Raw genomic sequence first — 21018 nt, forward strand, 5'->3', positions numbered from 1 at the left:
AGGCCAAATAGCATGATGGAAAGCCCATCTGGGAAACCTTATCAGGAGGCAGGAAGAGAATGAGAGAAACAACAGTGAGTCATCATTATCATAGAGGTAATGTGGCGAGTAGTGTAGAGAAGGAAGAAGGGGAGGGGAAGAGAGCAAAAGATCAATGGCAGAGAGAGTGTCATATGCAGCACTAAAATGAGTAGGTGAAACATTAAGCAGCCACAGGTCGTTGTCCACAAGAAAATGGTCAATGAGGAGCCCCGACTAGATGAAAACGCACTACCCCACAAAGGCTGATGAGCATTACAATCCCAAAGGAGGAGGAAGGGAGGGAGGGGTGAATTGCTGAAGGAGATCAGTTAGGGCAGCAGATGTAGGTGGCCTTTCAGGAGGGAATTCCATTGACAGCAGAGTCCAAGTGGACCCAAAAGGCAACCACTTCCAATGTTGTATGAATTGGGATCCATGTACTAACAATATCTGTAAAGACCTATGTGCAGATGTCACAGTAAGCCATCAAATGCCTGACCTGGTTACGATGAAGCATGGAAACTATGAAGGGTCGATAAGTGAGCATCAGTAAAATGAGATTCTTCAAGAGCAACAACACAGGCTGCTATGTAAAAGACAATAAGGGATTGCAGCTCTGGCAAATGACGGTAGTATCCATTACAATACCATTGAATAACCACAGAGGACGGTAGTATCCATTACAATACCATCGAATAATCATAGAGAGGGTGACCACGTGGGAGATGAATAGACTGGAGTCAACTGATCAACAACGACAAGGTGACATCTATAAATACGATGTCAGATTCAGGTTGCTAGGGGGAGATCAGACCTCTGGGAATACCAGAGGGGCCTTGACCTGGGGCTTACATTCCTCCTCCTTCTACGTGCCCTCTTTCAAGAGGGCAGGGCACAGAGAGAGAGAGAGAGAGAGAGAGAGAGAGAGAGAGAGAGAGAGAGAGAGAGCAGGCTTCCGCAAGATCTGAAACTGAAAGAGAGCAGTGACCATGGGGCACGCAGACTTTGTCCCATGGCCGAGTTGTGGTAGCAGAGCTCTGGTCTGGACACACTAGGGGAAGCAGTCCACATATGGACCCCATCACTGGTGGGCGCCAAAGAAATGGGACACTCCAATGGAGGGCAAGAGGAGAGGGGGTGGAACTGGGGTAAGGCAGAGGGAGGAGGGGGAAAGAGCATAACAGATGCAATAGCAGAAGACGTCAATACAGGGTGGAGTCAGTCATGCTGTATCTTCTTTTTCTTTCTTATGAGCCGGGTCATCTGTTGAGCATGGAGAGTGACGGTTATGACAATTTTTACACACACAGGTGGCGGAACACACAGGCTCCCCTCATGGACTGGGTGCCATAGTCACCACATAGAGCATCCTCTGTACATTGGGAAGTTATGTGCCCACAACACAAGCACCTAATGGGTGGTGGGATGTACGGCATCATGTCACATAGACAGCTCACAACATTGACCTTCTCTGGGAGGATATCTGCCTCAAAAGCCAGAATAAAGGCGCCAGTATCGGTGTACTTGTCCTTACGAATTTTCTGCACATTTTGAATGAAATGAGCACTCCATCATTCCATATTAGCCTGGAGTTCGTCAGGTTGGATGATGAGATCCCGATTAAAAATTATTCCCTGGATCATATTCTGAAACTGGTGAGGTGTAACAGACACCCAGTCATCACAGAGATGATCACAAGCACAAAGAGCTGCAGATTTGGTGACAGAAAAAGCTTTTGTCATCAGGAAACCTGGTCATGTCTTACTGAAGAACTCCACATCGCCAAACTTATTTTCGACATTTTCTACTGAAAATAGCGGCTTTGCGGCGGTGATGGCGTCCCCATCCACCCTAGTGCAGACCTGACAGCAGAGAAAGTGTTTCACTCCAAGATGGTGTGCCTGACCCTCCTTCCGGGGTGTAGCCAGAGCAGGGAAGGCCACAGGGTCATAAAAGCAGCATTCAATGATGTTACCACTCTTAAGAGATGGCTCTAGGAGAATAGCCAAAGTTTTGGAGCTTGATATGTTTCATGCAAAAAGCATCTGCCCTGATACCACCCACTCTGATCAGGTGTCCTCTCCATGGGCGCCACCCGGCCACAGCAAGGGCCTTCTGGCATGGTGACTGTGGATGGGAGTCCGATGCTCTGGAATGACAAGCAACCACTCCTATGCATACTTTGGGAGGCAGAAGCTCAGGTATCAGGATTCCTGTGTTGTTGGGGCTCAGCCAAATGCATACATAACAGCCTCACCACACTGGCTGATTACATGTGCTGGCAACCAAGCAGGGATGAGGGGGCTACAGCAGACAAGGAAGGGAGGAGATGAATCCATGCCGTAGACACAAGGGAGGGAGTTCTTACCCAAATGACGCTACAGACATAAGTTTTAAGCGGACGTCAAACCCCAAAGACCCAAAAGCAATGAAAGAGAAAAGGCAAGGGAAACAAAACCGCAAGAACAAAGGAAACCAGGTGGATAGACAGATCAACATAAGTACGAACACAGAGGCAGAGGAAGAGGTAACAGGGAAGGAGTGAGGATGGAGAGGGAGGGGCACAGGGAAGGAAATGCAGCCTGGGTAGGAAGGATGGGCTGCAGTAGCTTGGGGCCCAGTGGGCGCCATTCACAAACTCGCAAAAGAAAAGTGATCCCCCTGGAAGACCACCTAAAACGAAAAAGGGATGGGTTAGATCAAGATGATACATAATGGCCTTGCTGTTAATGGCCTCATAGACCTGTTGGTACACAGAACGCACTGTGACAGCAACATAGGACACAATCTGAATGGCAACTGCTTGTAGGGTCGTGGTTTATGGACAGAGGTGAGGAGTGGAAAGTGTCCTTAATGAACATTTCTACCTGGCCTTTCAGTCTGTCATCAGTAAGGTAATAGCATCCAAGTCCATGTGTGTCCGTGCTTAAATTGAGTCTCTTGAAGAGAGAGGCCAAAAGGTACATCCTGTACGAGGAGTCAGTTCCTCCAGACAAGTCCTGTATCCATTCATACTCCACGAGTATGGAAGCCATTTCATTAACATGGTTTTGATTTGTCTCTATACTTCCACCAGGGGGGTGAGACAGTGTTAGAGTGTTGGGGAGTGCAGGGGCTGTCTGGGTACAGTTATCAGGCATCAAACCCATGGTATCATCTGACAGACATGCCAGAATAACATCTGATGGTACCCAGGACAGCTCTTGACTAATACTGAGACCCTTCCCTACTCCCTTTCCTTTCAAGGATGAGAGGTACGTGGGCGCCGAGAGGCGCCCTGCTTTTACGGAAGTGGGCGCCGAGAGGCACCCTGCTTTTACGGAAGTGGGCGCCGAGAGGCACTCTTGCTTCTGTGGAGCATTCATGATGCTCACTGCAGAAACATTGCTGCTCTCTTCTGGTGTAGCTGCCTGGATCTCTATGTCACTACTGACCTTCCTTTGGCATGTACAGGTCCTGGTAGTTGATAACTGTATGCTGGACGTCATTTCCATCGAAGTTACGACCTTGGGAACAGGTTTCTGCACCATGGAAAATCAGAAGTGGCATCTTACATTCCTTTTTGGCTTCTGCATAGGAGATCCATTTGGTGACTTTCACTTCCTGAATTTTTCATTCCTCAGCAAAAACAGGGCAGTCCCATCTCTTTATTGGGTGCCTCTAAGAACAGTTAATGCTGATTGTTGGAGATGGGTAGCCAGTCAGATTCATGGGGCCTTTCCACACTTTCCCCAAGTCACTTTGCTTCTGAAACTCAGCATTGTATGGCCAACATGATGGCATTTGTAGCACTGCATAGGGTTAGACATATAACGCTAACCTTAAGTCTGAGGAATCCTGCCATGGTGTGAAGGTCACACTTAGGTGGTGGTTTTCTTAATTTCTCCATTATTCCTATGCATCCTTTGCTCCTCATCCACTCTCCTGTGTTACGCATTTTTGTTTCAGCTCCGTCACATCCACGCCCAAAATGTTAATGGGCACATGATCACACTCTTGATGGAGATGAAGTTGTGCAAATCAACAATTATGTCACAATCAGCAACTTTTGTGACTTCCTAAGTAGTTCCACCCACTTTCCCTTTTAGTCTCGACCGGTACAGGAAAGTTTTGCAACTGCTTGACATACCTTAAGGTACCAGCAAGCCCTTCTAAGCCTTTATGTATATAGAAGGTGGGCATTTTTTTTTCCAAATATCCCCTCCTTTCTCTTGGTCACTACAAAAACGCTCCAGTTTATGACTCTTTGAGCCCTGTTACTTAAGACAAGTTTATTATCAGGGGGACTAACCTGCTTCATTCATCTGGATGAGAGGGTGTGAGTACTCCCAGGTAGTACACCCATCAAGCTGGGAAGAGGAGAAAAAGATCGACAGTTCCATCTTGGTCCCATGAGCAGCTAGGGAATTTAAGGTCCACTCAGACAGAGCCTCACTTGCTTGTGGAAGCTTTATACAACTGAGGTGCGGCCATTTCTCCATAGGTTACCTGTTAACGATGGTTCCATCTCATCAGTGCAGGACACACCTTGAGACTGTTGGGGCTTTTTACAGATGTTTGTCCCATCATCACAATCTGGACAGTCAAGCCAAGATCCATCACCTGTGCACACAATATTCTGCTGTTGCACTCTGTGACAGGACTGGCAGTGCTTATGAGCCCCAACTCAGGACCCAAGGCCTTACTCAGCAAATGAATGCCTAGTCCCTGAGAGTGAATACTCATTCTTCTAATGTATTTTGTTTGGTGCAAGAATCGGACATAAGCTACTGCTCAACCATCCACTGCCAAGGGTAATAGTTGTGTCTTTTGTATTTAATGGAGAAGAGGTGTATTTATTGTTGTGACATTGTATCAGACCTTACAGTCGCCATGTTTCAGATTCAGAGAAAGAATATTTCAAAGAACTTCATTCGACAGCACAAAAAATAATTTAATGGGCTCCTGGAATAGTGTGCGCTGATGCCCATAGAAACGTCACCACACTTTTGCCGACAACACCAAAATGTCTGTTCTGCACAACACACATTAACCTAGAATGATCCGAAGTGTCTATGAGCAACATACATTAGAAATCTAGCAATCTATACAAGGCACTTATGAAACAGGACGAAGCATTAACAAAGTTTCAAATTAACTTGTCCAAATAACAACGCTTTTGTAAACTGTCTCGCTCGATAAAATATGATTTTCATGTGTTTGCCATACGGTACTTTTAACTTTATTATCGCATTTCGTTTTAAGGCGATTGCAGAAAAAATTAAGAAAATGTATACCGCTACCTGCAGAAACAGCCAAATGCTCTGGCATTGATCGAAAGCAGCCAGAGTCAGTCAAATGTTCTATCTTCACTCTAAGAAACAAACTTCATTTCTTCATCACTGGTCTACACCATCTCCTTCCATACTGCTCTACTTGCAGCACCACAGCATTCTGCTCGGAATGCCATGCGGCTCTTGTCATTCAGTGTTGCTCCACCCCTCCTAGAGCAGTAGTCTTCTTCTGCTGTCACTGGGTCATCAGAGTTTGCGTAAAACAAATCAGTGAGTTATTGTCAAGGGTATGATCTGTCCTGTGGGCCTTTCACACCTCACTAGGACATCATTATTCTTTTGATACTACTGCCATCTGTCTAACACCACCTACTAATTTTCTTCTATTCTGCTGTGTGCTCCGAGAAAAGCATTTCACTGACAACCATTCTCCAACTTTTGGAAGTTACTGTAAATTATGTCTGGACAATGAGAAATCGCAATTACTGGACCAGGGTTCGACGGAAGTTTCTTAATTTTTGGTGCTATATGCCTGGGAACATACCAAGGGCTTGTACATGCGGAACCCCTGCTGTATTGTGTAAATGTTACAGCAACACATTATTAAGGACGTCTTCACTTCCATGAGCCACACTGCCCAAACAGAATTCTGGTTTGGTGCGACAGATTTGCCTGTATCCAACGCCTAAATACAACAAAAAATAGATACTAGTTAAAGAGCAATATTGTTATATATAAAAAAAATCGCGTTTCGTTGCAGTTCCTATGCACTTACTGCACTGTAGTTTCATCTCCTGAAAGTTTGTGACCACTGTATGTGGAGCTGTATCCACCTATTAGTATACATGAAAGCAGGTAAGTAGGTCAGAGTGCTAACATCACATTTCTGGAAATAATTCAGTAACTGGAAGTCCACTGAGCCTAGGGCTCAGTTGAAGTGTAAAGCTGTGTACCAGAGAGCATGCCAGCTGTCGTGGTGGCGAACTGCCATTAGGGGACATTAGGTGACAAGCATTTATTAACATTCCAAACCACATGACGTGGCCAAGCATCTTTAGTTCCATTTGCATCACACTGGTAAATGCGATCTGAACATCATGTGATGTGCCATCTGCAGACATGCCCTTACAGCTATTCCACACTAGGTTCCCAAGTGGTGCCCATAGCATGCAGTGACTGCGGTTGTGGTGAGTTGTCTGCCACATACCCAGTGCAACAAGGAGTGGCCACTGTTGATGCGTTTTGCTTCCTGAACTGCGTCTGTTGACACACACAGCTCTTTTCACCCACATATGAATGTGCAGGGGTGACAGCAGTGTATAGTGTCACAGGACAGTGGAGGAGCCCCCAGAAATGTAAACACAAGCACACACTAAATGTTCAGTGTGACACTATCTCACATTTTGGACAGGATTCTGAACACATTTATGCAGCACCAGTGAGCTGGGAAATCGGACAATCATGCAGCCTGGGCCAGTACTCCCAGATTGGCAATTTTTGATCGTAATGATCGATTCTAAAGTTACAGCATTATTTTGAGTTTTCCAACAATGGTAAAATTGCCTGTCTTCACCTCTTCTTCTCGCAAAGTGGCAGGTTAAGATGCATACACTCACAACACAGGTTGCAATATCACTGGTAGGAACAGACGTATCCAGAGAGATACCACCGTGAAGGACGAGACATAGGACAGGTTTTTGTCTTTGGTAGCCAAGCAGACTATGCAAGTTGCCCTCACACCTAGAATGAGGGACGAGGCCCATGTTCACAAGGGGACATAGCGCTCCCAGCATTCCTTCATACTGCACGAAAGCAGATAGTAAGCCTCAGCAATGAGCCACTTAAAAGTGATGAGGTTTGTCTGAAGGATGCATGAAACTTTGTACGACTCCTCAATGCTGAATAGCTGTCCGGTCAGTGGCCAAGAAGGTGCCATGGGCGTAACTATAGTGGATACAAATACTGCCAATGGGACATGCAGCTCAAAAATCAGAAAGTAACTGATGAATCAGAAAGTAACTGATGAATCAGAAAGTAACTGATGAATCAGAAAGTAACTGATGAATCAGAAAGTAACTGATGAATCAGAAAGTAACTGATGAATCAGAAAGTAACTGATGAATCAGAAAGTAACTGATGAATCAGAAAGTAACTGATGAATCAGAAAGTAACTGATGAATCAGAAAGTAACTGATGAATCAGAAAGTAACTGATGAATCAGAAAGTAACTGATGAATCAGAAAGTAACTGATGAATCAGAAAGTAACTGATGAATCAGAAAGTAACTGATGAATCAGAAAGTAACTGATGAATCAGAAAGTAACTGATGAATCAGAAAGCCCCTACCAGATGAATTACTTCCCCACAGAGCACTGTATGCTTATTAATCGCCAAGTAGGAGGAAAGGGGGAGAGTCGATAGTTGTTGGATTAACATGATCTCGCAGAATACATGTATCCTGCCTGGTGGTAAATAACTGTTACAAATGATCACCAGGGTCACTCGCACTCTCACTGCTATTGCATACACTCCCTATTGACACTTGTGCAAAATAATATACAGATTCCCCAGATACACTCTAGTGCTGCATACTTCACACAGATTGCTGACGAAAAGCTGTCTCTTGTGGAACAAAAGGAAGTAAGTTTTTCTTTCAGGAGAAAGGGAAACCCACTGCAGTTTCACTGAATCGTCATGTAGAGGGTATCATGGTTACGCTTGAAGAGGCCAGGAGGACAAGTCACATCCCATGATTCTCTCTCTCTCTCTCTCTCTCTCTCTCTCTCTCTCTCTCTCTCTCTCTCTCCCCACTCATTCACTGTGATTTAACTATTAATTGAATGTACTGTACACTGGTGGGTACAAATTAACAGTTGTGGGGTCTTTCTTCATTTAATTCTTTATTTACAAGTATTTAGCGAACACACATGCAGTCAAGCAGTTAAGATTTATTTCACATATGTCAGTCATTTCACATTATTTCACATATGTCAGTCATCCTCGTTTTCCACATCTAGCAGCTGTTCGCACAAAGCCCTGAGGCCCACCACGCCATACCGGTCGGCAACGGCCAGCAGCTGAGGGCCCAGGCCCTGCAGCTGGGAGAGCCTAAGAGTGTACATGTAGCCCACCAGCCTCTGCAGGACCGGGCCCTCTACGTCAGGGATGGAGAGCTGATCACTGCCGTCCTCTAGCATGTCCTGCAGCATGGCAGCAAACACAGGGCTCCTAGCTTCCAGCACGGCCTTGTGCACCACCAGTCGCGTGTTACCGGACACTAGCGTCACCATGCCGAAATCAGCGTCTAGCAGAGAGCCCAGGTCCTTACACTCACTCATACTAATCGTCTTTGCTGGTGACATGTTGGATGAACCTGAAACACAGCGTTATTGAGCAGGTCTGTATCCTTATTCCATCCACACACAGGATGTTTTTCTCAATGTGAATCATCCAAAAATGGATTCCAATGTAGATGGTTCACGTTAAATACAATTTGGTAAATCACACTGCACTTGCTCCGTACGGTTATATGGGAGTGCATCTCTCTCCAGAGCAAATTGTCTGCTACATCTGGTGGCCACTGAACACAATTCACTTATGAAAAATGACTACACATGTTATTCTTTCTGTAGTACACAATGCCCTGGAGTGCTAGTCAATCTGCCAATGTACATAACAGCAATTTTGCAAGTCACTGGTCCATATTCCTCGATTACTTCACAAAAACTAACACCTCGCCCTCAACATAGGGTCGTCTTATTTGTACACTGAACGTATACCTACATGAAATAAATAAGAAAACCTAAGGAAAATACGAATAAAAACAAACAATATTTTACGAAGTAATATATAAGCCCCTTTCACAATCCGCCTCTATCCACTACTCTATTACTCTGTTCCACCAACATTACTTAAACTTTTGTGATTTTAAGATGATAATTTTTAAGTTCACATTGGATATGATTCTAGGAACATACATAACTTTCTAATAATAATATACAGAAGACACAAAACTGCCAAATTCTGTTATGACATCATTTACTAGCCTTTGAACATAGTAATGTTCCAAGCATTCACTTTTAACCACATACATTACATTTCCTTTGACGTAATTACGTTTACTATATCAGATAATTGATGGACTGCACATAATCGCGAATCTCAGTGGCAGAACTAATTACAAAGTTTATCTTCCTCAAATTTACTTATGTCATCTGCATCTCCAAAGGCAGACAAAAGAATTAAGAGTAATGAAAATCTTTGCCCCTCTTTGTCATGGGTGCTATCTGTAAAACTATGATTTGTTGCTACGGTGGAGGCAGATTAGAAAAAAATACACTACTATCCAAATGTATCATAGCACAATCTTAATCTGAAAAGCACTAAATAGGTGCGTGTTCGTGGTTTTTAGAGCTTATGGGTACTCAGTGACGATAGTATCAGCGCCCTTAAACACATTAAAAGAAACGGATGTGGATAAAATTACGAATTATCACACAGTAAGGGGAAACCCATAAAATGACACTCTTGCACTCCCACTTCGCTTGTAGTAACCATATAATCACTATCTGCCACGTCTTAAGACAATAGAGAAAGGGTAAACGGTGCTATACCTGGGATTTAAAAAAATAAAATAGCAGAGCTAAAAAAAGGGGTGATGGGAACACTGACTGCCCACCTGAACCACTCACCCCGTTAACACGTTAAAAACATCTCCCTAAAATTTTCTGAAACATGTTGGACGAATCACAGATCCTTAAAACTCGCATTTGTTTGAACTTTACTTAAAACAGAGGGCAGATCTGTTATCAAATCTGCTGCCGCCCTCTGATCAGAAAATAAAACAATCTAATAAAATGTGGTGCACAGTGATATGTACGCCAGAAACACCACACATTGCTTTTCCTCAACAGCAGTTGTCGATACAAGTATTATTTTCCGATTTTTGGACCCTGTTAATATTATCTCAGTTGCTTTTCTCAAAACCTCCATATAGTTTTATTGACAGTATGCTATATATCAAGCTAAAATTTATGAAAGTAATTACTTTATAAAATATTTTAGTTTCGATGTTACAATCGGTAAGTGATAGTTGTGAATGTACAGTTAAAATTATTTTTAGAAACATGTGGAATTACGAATTATCTGCACATTTAAAATTTCTATTATTAATTATGTAATCTGTACTGTTTACTATGTTTATTTCTGGATTCATTTATGAAAGAATAATCGAAATTAATAATGTAAGGAAAACCAGAAGAAATTAATTTGTTACGAAAAACTCTAAATCGTTTGGAATATTGTTATTTCCGCAGAGTGTGGGAGTCTTAAGCCTGCCTCTGATGTGGTCAGACGGATTTTTTTATAATAGGTGCAAACCACGTAATTTCGGTTTTGCTGATGTGAAAAATCAAGACACACTGATTTACTAAAATGTGAGAAAAATATGTGGAAAATATATTTACGTAAAAAAAATTCTGCAACAACCATCTTCCAATTATTTAGTTCAAAATAACAGTGAGGACCTGATGTTACATATACAGCTTCAAGAATCAGACCCCTGGACAAGAAGTGGAGCCTTCTCAACGTGACAAGCTAAGTGAACTTTAAAAGTTTATTTTTATCTTCGCTCCTCTCAAATCTTCATAAAAGACTTCAATTACCAATTACTTGGATTGGGCATAGTTTAATGTAGACAATAGGTGGAAGAAGGGAAGAGGGGGAAGATTACAAAGTCCTCTCGCCGGAGCAAGAAGCCATGCGTCATAGGCCTGTGGCCTAAGCGAAAACAACTAAGGAGGACCTCGTTTCATCGACGTGGCTGGAAGGAAATATGCCATGGCCACGTTGTGGGCTGTGCTAGGATGTCACTTCCTGCCACTCATTCTTCCGTTGACACAGGACTATCTCACAAGTGAGCCGATAATATGCGAGGGGATTGCACATTGAGCTACCTGAGAATTGCAGTACATCTCCTTGGCTGCTGCATTTGCCCTTTCATTCCCTGCAATGCCCATGTGCTTGGTATCCAGCAGAAAGACACTACGTTTCCAAGCCATTGTAGCTGGACGAGGGCATCCTGGATATTCTGGAATACTTTATCTGCTGGGTACAAGAGTTCTGGAGATTGAAGGGCACTCAGAGAATCTGAACAGACGAGGAACTTAGTACTCTAATCCCATCTCATCTGCTTCAGAGCCTGCAAGATTGAATATAATTCTGCATTGAAGACAGTTAAGTCTTGAGGCAGTCTAACCTTGAGGACATGATCAGGGAAAACAGAGCAACCAGAGTCTCCATGTTTCTATCTATCACTAAAGACAGCTGTAAAGGTGTAGTGCACAGTTAAAAATGTCCTTAAATAACGTATTGAAACATGTGCGGAAGTGCAACCCCTCCGCTGCTGCACTAAATCTAAAATGACTGTGGATCTGCAGGTACTATGACGGCAGACAGTTAAAACCCTGGATTTGGGGTTGAATCTGCTCCACTCCCAGCGACTCCAGCACATGCTGCATGCGGGATCCCACGTGTCATTGCTGTTTGTGGAGGGTTGGACAAAAGTCATTCCAGAGGTGGTTGGGCAATAGTATTGTATGCGGATGAAGTCAGAGCTGTGAGGAACTTTCATGCCTGACGCACCAAGGAGCTGCCGCCGGATGGCGACTGGCGGCTCCCCAGCATCAGCAAGGAGACTGGGTCTGGGGCTGGTCCTGTGAGCACCTGTGGCCAGCTTAGTTCCCTCATGGTGTGCAGGCCTCACTGATCTCTACACTGCGCATCCACCGTCTAGTCACACACACACACACACACACACACACACACACACACACACACACACACACACACACACACAAAATACTGAAAACTTGTCTTTGCAGACCACTCCTCTAATCTCTGCACTAAGTTGCAACTGGGATCACTGTTGCAACACTGTAGGAAGAACAGGAAACAGCAAAATCATCCACAAATAAGGAACACTGTAAAGCACTCCTTACCATAAACGTGATACTGCTTATGGGTATGGCAAAGAGAGTAACACTTAAAACACTGCCCTGAAGGATACCATTCTCCTGCTCAAATCAATCTGACAATGTGCCACAAACTTGAGACCTAAAAAGAACTGCTTAGTCCAGAAGGACCTTATGAAAATGGGGAGGTAGCCACGAAAGCCCTATTGATGGAGTTGCACGAAAATATTGTGTCTCCACATAGTATCGGACACCTTACTGATGTAGAAGAATATCCCGAGAGTGATATTTATGCAGGAAAGCCTGCTGAATAGCCACGTCGCCTGGGTCAGGTTGTTGACAGTGGACCAAAATCCAAGGAATCCACTCAGAGTGCAACTAAGGAGATGTGTTGTCTCTAAGAACCGGACCAGGCGACAGTTAACCGTTCACTTCAGGGTCTCTCCTACACGGCTCGTTAAGGTGATGCTCCAGTGACAGACATGTGAGGCCCTTTCATGATTTGATGAGAGGTATCAATACTGCCTCTCTCCAAGAGCTGGGATAGTTTCCTGTTTGTCATACCAAGCATACATTCAAGGAGGATTTTCTTTGATGCTAATGGCAAATGTCCTAGCATTTGTTTGTGACCAGGTGCAGTACCATGAGTCTCAGACAGTGCCAATTCCAGTTTCCACAGGAAGAAAGGACAGTAGTAAGACACAGAATTATTGGTTCTGAAGTCCAACTTGCCCCCCTCTGCAGTCATACAGTAGTGGCGAAATGGTGGATCCTGGCTGGCACTGGCAGTAGTCGCTGCAAAATCCTCTGCAGTCATCTGAGCCATGTCTGCGGGTTTTGTTGGGAGACACCACCGATTCAGCTGTTATTGGTAAACGACTACATTTACCGGAAATCCTCCAGATGGCTTCCTGTACTTTTGTAGAACAAGTAGAGTGGCTGTCAGACTCTAGGAACGCTTGCCGTGGACTCTTCTTGCTCTCCTTAATTACGCATAGAGCCTTGGCTCTCGTTACTCTGAATGTCTGCTGTTGGGCAGCAAAGAGCAGCACGCCCTGGACTGCTGGGCGACACTCACCAGTCAGTCAAGGAACTTGTTGTCTCCTAAAGTGATATGAAGACTTCAGGATGGGCAAGTCAGTGGCACGACAGATCACTCACAGGATTTGTTTCACCCATTCCTCGATGCTATTGTGGTGTCCAAGCATATCCAAGATGGCTGATCAGTGTCCATTTGGCCCTGCTGATCAATTTCGGTGGCTTCTGTTCAAGGAATCCCTCATTCAGTAGGTCGACCCACAGTGGAAAGAGGTCACTGGAGTGAAGGTCATCAGCTGCTTCAGATAGTTGAGTTTGCAATGGTGGGACAGCAGAAAGAGGTCAATGGCTGAGAGAGATACAGCAGCAGCTGAGAAATGAGTGGGACTCTCTGTATTGAAGATGCACAGCTCCTGAGACATCAAGAGGGTCTTCAAAACTCGATACCTTGTGCTGTGTCAAAACGCACGGGTTACGTTCGCCCTTACTAGTGCTGAGCATCTTACATGATAACAACACCTGGTGGTCACTGTAAATATACGTGTACGATGTATTAAGAAAAAGAAATGTTGTAGGTGAGCGCGCGCGACTCAGCGATGCAACAAGTCGCCTTCGCTGGGTCCAGAGATGCTGCCCGAGCGACGCGCAGTGGCCGGCCGCTGTCGTAGGGAACAGACAGCAGCAACTGTCAAAAGTTGGCGTGGCGCTCAGCGTTTGTCGTTCTGAAGAGTTCCTATGGTGTGACAGAGTTTCCCATGTAGACCTCTCACCGACTAAGTGGACATATCAGTGTGCGTCTACGTCCGATAGTAGGGAGACCTACTGCGTGGTGTAGTGGGGCACCGCAGCTGGCGGTTAAGGCTTGGGAGAGGGGAAAGAAGTCTGGATTGATAGTATCACTACTTTAATTTGGGTACAGTTCACGGAGGCAGCGTGGCTACTTAGTCTGTTAGGCCCCTGCTCATATACATGGCTGTAACGGTTGTTTCCTCCCAACGCTGAATAACGAAATATACAGAGATTCTATGGGATTTTCTGAATAGTCGCTGGTGATACACTGGTTTTGGCGAATTTAGGCACACGGGCTATCAATTGAATGTCGTTTTGTGGACAGTTTCGGTCGTAAAGTTTGTTGTGGTAAATCCAGCGTGAGCCTGGTTAGAGAGAGAGAGAGAGAGAGAGAGAGAGAGAGAGAGAAGTAGATTGTAGGTCCTGAGGTTTTAGGAATAGGTGGAACCGATATCCTGTCCGTGTTGTACGATTAGTGGTCGCTGCTCGCCCGGAGGTAATTTGGTTGTTAGCCGTTCTGTTGAAGTGTGTGTGTGTGTGTGTGTGTGTGTGTGTGTGTGTGTGTGTGTGTCGAGAAGGGGAAGTACGTAGTAGTTTAAATACCACTATCTTGCAGCGGACCGAGAACTGGCTCGAATGAATACGAACTGCTTCACTATATTGTGATAGAGTGCACCAGTGTTCCACTGTGTTTGCTTAAAAATTTATTACAAGACCTTAACTGCAGTGTGAGGTCTCTGGTAGGTAGTATTGCGTGTTACGCACAGCTTCTTGTTTGAAGTAACAAGAGCTAATGACTATCTCTGTCACTCTCGCATCGCACATTTCTCTGAATGGGTTGGGTTCTTTGGGGAAGGAGACCAGACAGCGAGGTCATCGGTCTCATCGGATTAGGGAAGGAAGTCGGCCGTGCCCTTTCAAAGGAACCATCCCGGCATTTGCCTGGAGCGATTTAGGGAAATCATGGAAAACCTAAATCAGGATGGCCGGACGCGGGATTGAACCGTCGTCCGTCCGAATGAGAGTCCAGCGTCTAACCACTGCGCCACCTCGCTCGGGTTCTCTGAATGTGTAGCGTGTGTCCTGCGTGGTTGGTGTTGATATCGCAACCTGTGCTCGTTTATGTAAATGTCACTACGTAGATTGTTTCTTTCTGCTGCATAGGTGTGTCACACTATCTCTGCCTGCTGTCCCGTGTGGCTGTACTAGCGTGAACAAAAGAAAAATATTAATTTCCTCCCCTCTCCTATTCTGTGACATAACAATGTGTTAAAAGATAACGGAGTAGGTTGCATGCCTGCCAAATCCTTTCTTATGAAAAATTTTCAGTGTGTGTTAGATCACGTTATGTTTTGGTTTAACATTTTAAACGGAAATCACTTTCTCTTGAAGTTGTGTGCATTATTAACAAACACACATTACATTTTAAATTTTTTCCAAGAAAATTTAGAAAATTTGCTTCACAATGTTTCTCTAACAAGAGCTGTAGTGAACTTTATGCTTCCACATGAGTTTTTCTCGTAATTAAGAAAGGAAACCGTGGGTATCATAAACCTTTTGAACACAATACATTAATATACTATTCTCCAACTTTGAGGCATGTTGTGCGCGCTTACCGTTTTATTTATCAGAAATTTTACAAAACCGGAATTTTCGCGATTGGAGCAAGATTAGGGGTGGGAGCAGCAACAGTATCTTTTTGAAAGGACTAAGAGTTAAGCTTAATCATCCTCGCAGATTACAGTTGTATGCTGGATCAGGACTCTAACCCAGAATCTTTTCTTTTCGTGGGAATCTGCGGGTCTGATTCCTGACCTAACCCATTGTTTTAATCTGCCATGGAGTTCGAAAACAGTGCCCAGACAGTTGCAAAGTGACAATCCAACCCAGATGGTTAAGCTGTTTGCTGTGATTCAGTTGCGAACCTGTTATTTTTCTGGCTATGTCTTATACGGATGTGTTTCGGCCTTTTATCGACAAAATTGTGTAATCAGCGAACAATTTCGCTGAGTCCTCCAATGCCTTGGGCAAATTATTTATATACCTTTATATACGAAGTGTGATTGGAAAGTTTTAAGAATGGGTCCGCTACTGCTTACTGGTTCGGCAGGCAGGTACACGGAGAGTGGGGAATGAGTTATTGCCTCGTCCTTTAACGCCCTCTGACAGGAAACTTTACTTCATTCGGTTTGTTGTGGCAGCTGGTTGAGTGCCGTCTGTTAGGACTTATTGCCGGATTCTGTCTACGTGGAAACTTACGTAAAAACGGAGCAACGAGTTTGTGTGAAATTTTGATTTAAAACCGGGAAATCAGCTAATGGGACTTCGAAACAAAAACAGCTTTTGGAGATAATTGTATGAACCAGTGAAATGTTATTGTCTCGTTCAACAGGTTTAAAAATGACCACGAATGATTTGAAGATGAAACACGATTCGGCCGTCCTTCCACCTCAAAAACGAATGAAAACGTTGTGAAAGTTCGCGACTTTGTGCGCCATGATCGTCGTCTTACAATTAGGGAGATGGCCGATGAACTTAATTAACATTTCTATGCAGTTCAGTCAATTTTAACTGAAGATCTGAACATGCGTCGAGTGTCCGCCAAATTCATTCCAAAAGTGTTGTCAAGTGACCAGAGACAATACCGACTTGAAATGTGCCAAGAACTGATTAATCGGAGTAAAATGAGCCAGATTTGTTAAATAGGGTGATTACAGGTGAAGAATCGTGCGTATATCGATATGATCCAGGAAGCAAAGTGCCGTCTCCGCAGTGGAAGACTGCAGGTTCACCACGACCGAAAAAAAGCACGGCGAAGTCGGTCGAAGGTGAAGACAATGTTGGTGATTTTTTTCAATTCTATCGGTATTGTGCATCATGAATTTACCCCTGGAGGACAGACAATTCACCAGGAATATTACAAATGTGTCTTTGAGCGTTTGTGCGAAAAGGTGCGGAAGATAGGGCATGCATTGTGGCTAGACAGGAGTTGGATGCTACATCATAATAATGCTCCGGCTCATCGTGCCTTCTCCATCGCTGAATTTTTGACCAAATTCAAAATTCCTGTGCTTCCACGACCGCCACATTCCCCTGATTTGACCACTGCGGACTTCTGTTTCCTGAACTGAAGTTTTCACTGAAAGGGAAGCGATTTGGTTGGCTCTGAGCACTATGGGACTCAACTGCTTAGGTCATTAGTCCCCTAGAACTTAGAACTAGTTAAACCTGCCCGAGGCAGGATTCGAACCTGCGACCGTAGCGGTCTCGCGGTTCCGGACTGCAGCGCCCAGAACCGGTCGGCCACTTCGGCCGGCCGGAAGCGATTTGACTAGATTGAAGACATCCAGGCAAATACGGAGAGCGCACTTAACACACTTCAGAAAAAAATTTCCAGGTATGTTTCCTAAAGTGGAAATACCGTTGTAGTCGGTGTGTTCAGACATAAGGGGACTATTTTGAAGGAGATGCATCACAGTAGCATGTAAGTACCACCATCGTACAATTACAAGCCCACTCTTAAAACTTTCCAATCACACCTCGTAAAGAACGGGACTGGCCCAACAACCGAGCATAGGACGCCATACTTTTTATATACTTACATGGATATGGTGTCTGTTCTTTCGGACATGTCCGAAAGAACAGACACCATAAAAACCATTGAAGACCTGCAGCAGTCTAGAACGAAATTAGAATTAATTAAATACCTTCGGCTGCTGACGCGCGTTGATATATATCAACGGGGACAGGTGACAATGTGTGCCCCGACCGGGACTCGAACCCGGGATCTCCTGCTTACATGGCAGACGCTCTATCCATCTGGGACACAGAGGCTAGTGAGACTGCATGGACTATCTCGCGCACGCCTCCCGCGAGACCCACACTCTCACCTTGTACGTCCACACACTACATTCGTAGTGTCCCACCCCGATGTGGGTCCCTGCAGTCGCACTATCCTCTGTGCCCTCGGTGGCTCAGATGGATTTGCTGGCACGGTAGCTCAGCGTGTTCGGTCAGAGGGCTGGTTGCCCTCTGTAATCAAAAAACAGAGCAAAGGAATCAACGATCAATATGAAAGGATGTTATGTGACGTCCGCCCAGACCAAGCGCAACGAACAATACCGAACAAAATGCAGAGAATTAAAAAAAGATGGATAGAGCGTCTGCCATGTAAGCAGGAGATCCCGGGTTCGAGTCCCGGTCGGGGCACACATTTTCACATGTCCTCGTTGATATATATAAACGCCCGTCAGCATCTGAAGGTATTCAATTAATTCTAATTCCATACTTTTTTGTCCAGTCCTAACGTTGTCTTATTCCGATGATGTATCTTGTCTGACACTTCTGTTGCGAAGATATCACTTTCTATAAAAAATAAATGACATCAACTTCCTGATATGATTTATGCAGTGTAATTTTATTATTTATGCAATATTAGGCAGTAGGAAGATTAGTTAAAATTCCAACTAAATCATTTTTCTTAATTATTTGTACTAGAAATGACTTGAGGCTAAAAAAAATTGAGACCAAGGGACGAAGGTAAATAGTTTCGTGATTGGACGTGAGGGAAGTGATTTCTAGCATTCCCCAAGATACTGTTATACGCCCCCTGCAGTTCCGTACAGTATAAACGATTTATGAGACTATCTGACCAGCTGTCTTATGGTGTTTGCAGATGCTGTAATTTATCGCCTAGTAAAGCAAAAAATCAAAACCAATTGCAAAACTATTTAAATTAGATATCTGCAGGGTGTACAAATTGACAGTTGATCCTAAATAACGAAAAGTGTGAGGTCATCCATATGAATGATAAAAGGAATCCTTTAGACTTCGGTTACACGATGAATCAGTGATATATAAAGGCCGTAAATTATCGGAAAGAACATATACGAAATGTTGTGGAGAAGGCATACCAGAGACTGCATTTTATTGGCAGAACACTTAGAATATGTAACAGATCTGCTAAAGAGACTGCCTACACTGCGCTTGTCCGTCCTCTTTTAGGAGTACTGTTGCACAGTGTGGTATCTTTACCAGATAGTATTTACGGAATACATCGAGAAAGTTCGAAGGGGGGCAGCACGTTTTGTACTAGCAAGAAATGGGGGAAGAGTGTGTCACGGACATAATACAGGATTTGGTGAGGATATCATTAAAAGACGTTTCACGTAGTGGCGCTATCTTTTCACGAAATTCCGATCACAAACTTTCTCTTCCGAACGTGAAAATATTTTATTGACCAGACCTACATTAGGGAGAAATGACCATCATAATAAAATTAGGGAAATCAGAGGTCGCACGGAAAGATAATGGAGTTCGTTCCTTCTGTGCATTGTTCCAGAGTGGAATAATAGAGAATTATTTTGAAAGTCGTTCGATGAAACTTCTGCCAAGCACTGAACTGTGATTTGTAGAGTATCCATTCAGATGTAGGTAACTTGCTTATCTCATTTTTATAAATGGGTATTACTACTGCTTATTTCAATCTTTCAGGAAATACTCACTGACTCAGCTGATTACAAAGTTAATTGCAATGGGGTGTTGCTAAATCTGCCCACGATGTTAGCAGCTCGTTTGAAATACTATCATAATCAGAAGACATGTTTTTTCAGTATTCAGCTACTTTTATGATCTGTAACAGCTGATTTATCGGAGCTAATTTCTGGTTGTATTGTACTGGGTGCAATGATCGTCAAAGTAAGCGACGCGTCTGCTTCTGATTTTTGTGTGTGTGTGTGTGTGTGTGTGTGTGTGTGTGTGTGTGTGTGTGTGTGTGTATGGAGTGGGTGGGGGTGGGGGGTGTACCGAGATATTCCTAGGTAGAAATCACAATTTGTTGGGCAATTATTTGAAAGATCATCGTCACTGTTCCTGTTCACAGTTTGGATTATTGCGTTTACTTGTTTCATGTCTCACAACTCTCTAACTAGACGACTGTTATTAGAATTTTTTGCACACAGAGCAGGCTGAATATTAAACAGATATGATTGATAAGTAAAGCACAATGCTCCATCATCTGGGTCACTAGGGGAGAGGAGCAGGTGCAGCTCGGACAGCAGTTCGCAGAAACCACGGTTACTGGAATACCACCTTAGTCGTCTTTTGACATTGAATTTCATGAGAAGAGTGTTTCAGTTCGTTCTGATAAAACTTAACTGTTCATAAGATGTAGAACGTTAAGTCGCAGCTCTTGCAGTATCTTCAGATGACCTTTTATTAAGATGTATTCTTCTGCCTAGGTTAAAAATCCATCTAATCACAACTCTAGTTCTAAGTTCTAGTGGACTGATGACCTCAGATCTTAAGACCCATAGTGCTCAGAGCCATTTGAACCATTTTGTCTTGCAAATAATAAAGGCGAAACGCGTAGGGCAAGAAAATATGTTTTATTCAGTTGTATTTATGGAATATTCGCGACGGCGGCCGCATTAGGGGCACAAATTCATCGATGATGGGAGTTGAAAATTTGTGACGAACTGGTACACTAGACTGGATGCTTCGTTTCTCTAGAACGGATGCCTTAACTACCTCGTCCATCAAGCTTCACGCCAGACCCAAATTCTCAACGTCACATGCCCATTCAATTCAGCGTTCTAGTCCATGTAGCCTTCGCTCGCAACGCAGCCTGTATTCCCGCGGGAGGAAACGAAACCTGCTTTGCTTCTGTGTGGAAGGAATCACCTTACCATCTTCTGTTTTGTTGTAAGCGCCCATCGAAACTAATCACACAGTCTTTGTCATCGACGCTGCAGATAACTCATGTTTGATAGGAAAGGATGAGTAGTCTCTCCTGAAGAGAAAAACATCGATTACCGTTATCTAAAGATGTTCGAGGCAGTGTACCAGTGAAAAGTACATTTCTCGCCATATAAAGAGTTAAACAACATTGTAAGACCTAATAGTTACGTTCATTTGCACCAGCCTTT

The 21018-nt window shown here is 44.0% G+C and overlaps 1 protein-coding gene across 2 annotated transcripts in view; it reads right to left on the reverse strand.

Annotated features, from left to right (window-relative positions):
* Window positions 1-21018, reverse strand: part of LOC124622048 (protein roadkill-like) — a 94757-nt gene that overhangs the window by 15379 nt on the left and 58360 nt on the right. The window contains exon 2 of one of the 2 annotated variants that reach the window (XM_047147610.1): window positions 8175-8667. The exons of the other annotated variant lie outside the window; for it this stretch is intronic. Within the exon in view, the coding sequence (XP_047003566.1) occupies window positions 8285-8656 (372 nt within the window). The 5' untranslated portion in view covers window positions 8657-8667 and the 3' untranslated portion in view covers window positions 8175-8284. Of the gene's footprint in view, window positions 1-8174; window positions 8668-21018 lie in introns of those variants that run through there. 2 annotated transcript variants of the gene reach the window in all.

The sequence above is a fragment of the Schistocerca americana genome, chromosome 7 (assembly GCF_021461395.2).
Source record: "Schistocerca americana isolate TAMUIC-IGC-003095 chromosome 7, iqSchAmer2.1, whole genome shotgun sequence".
NCBI lineage: Eukaryota > Metazoa > Arthropoda > Insecta > Orthoptera > Acrididae > Schistocerca > Schistocerca americana.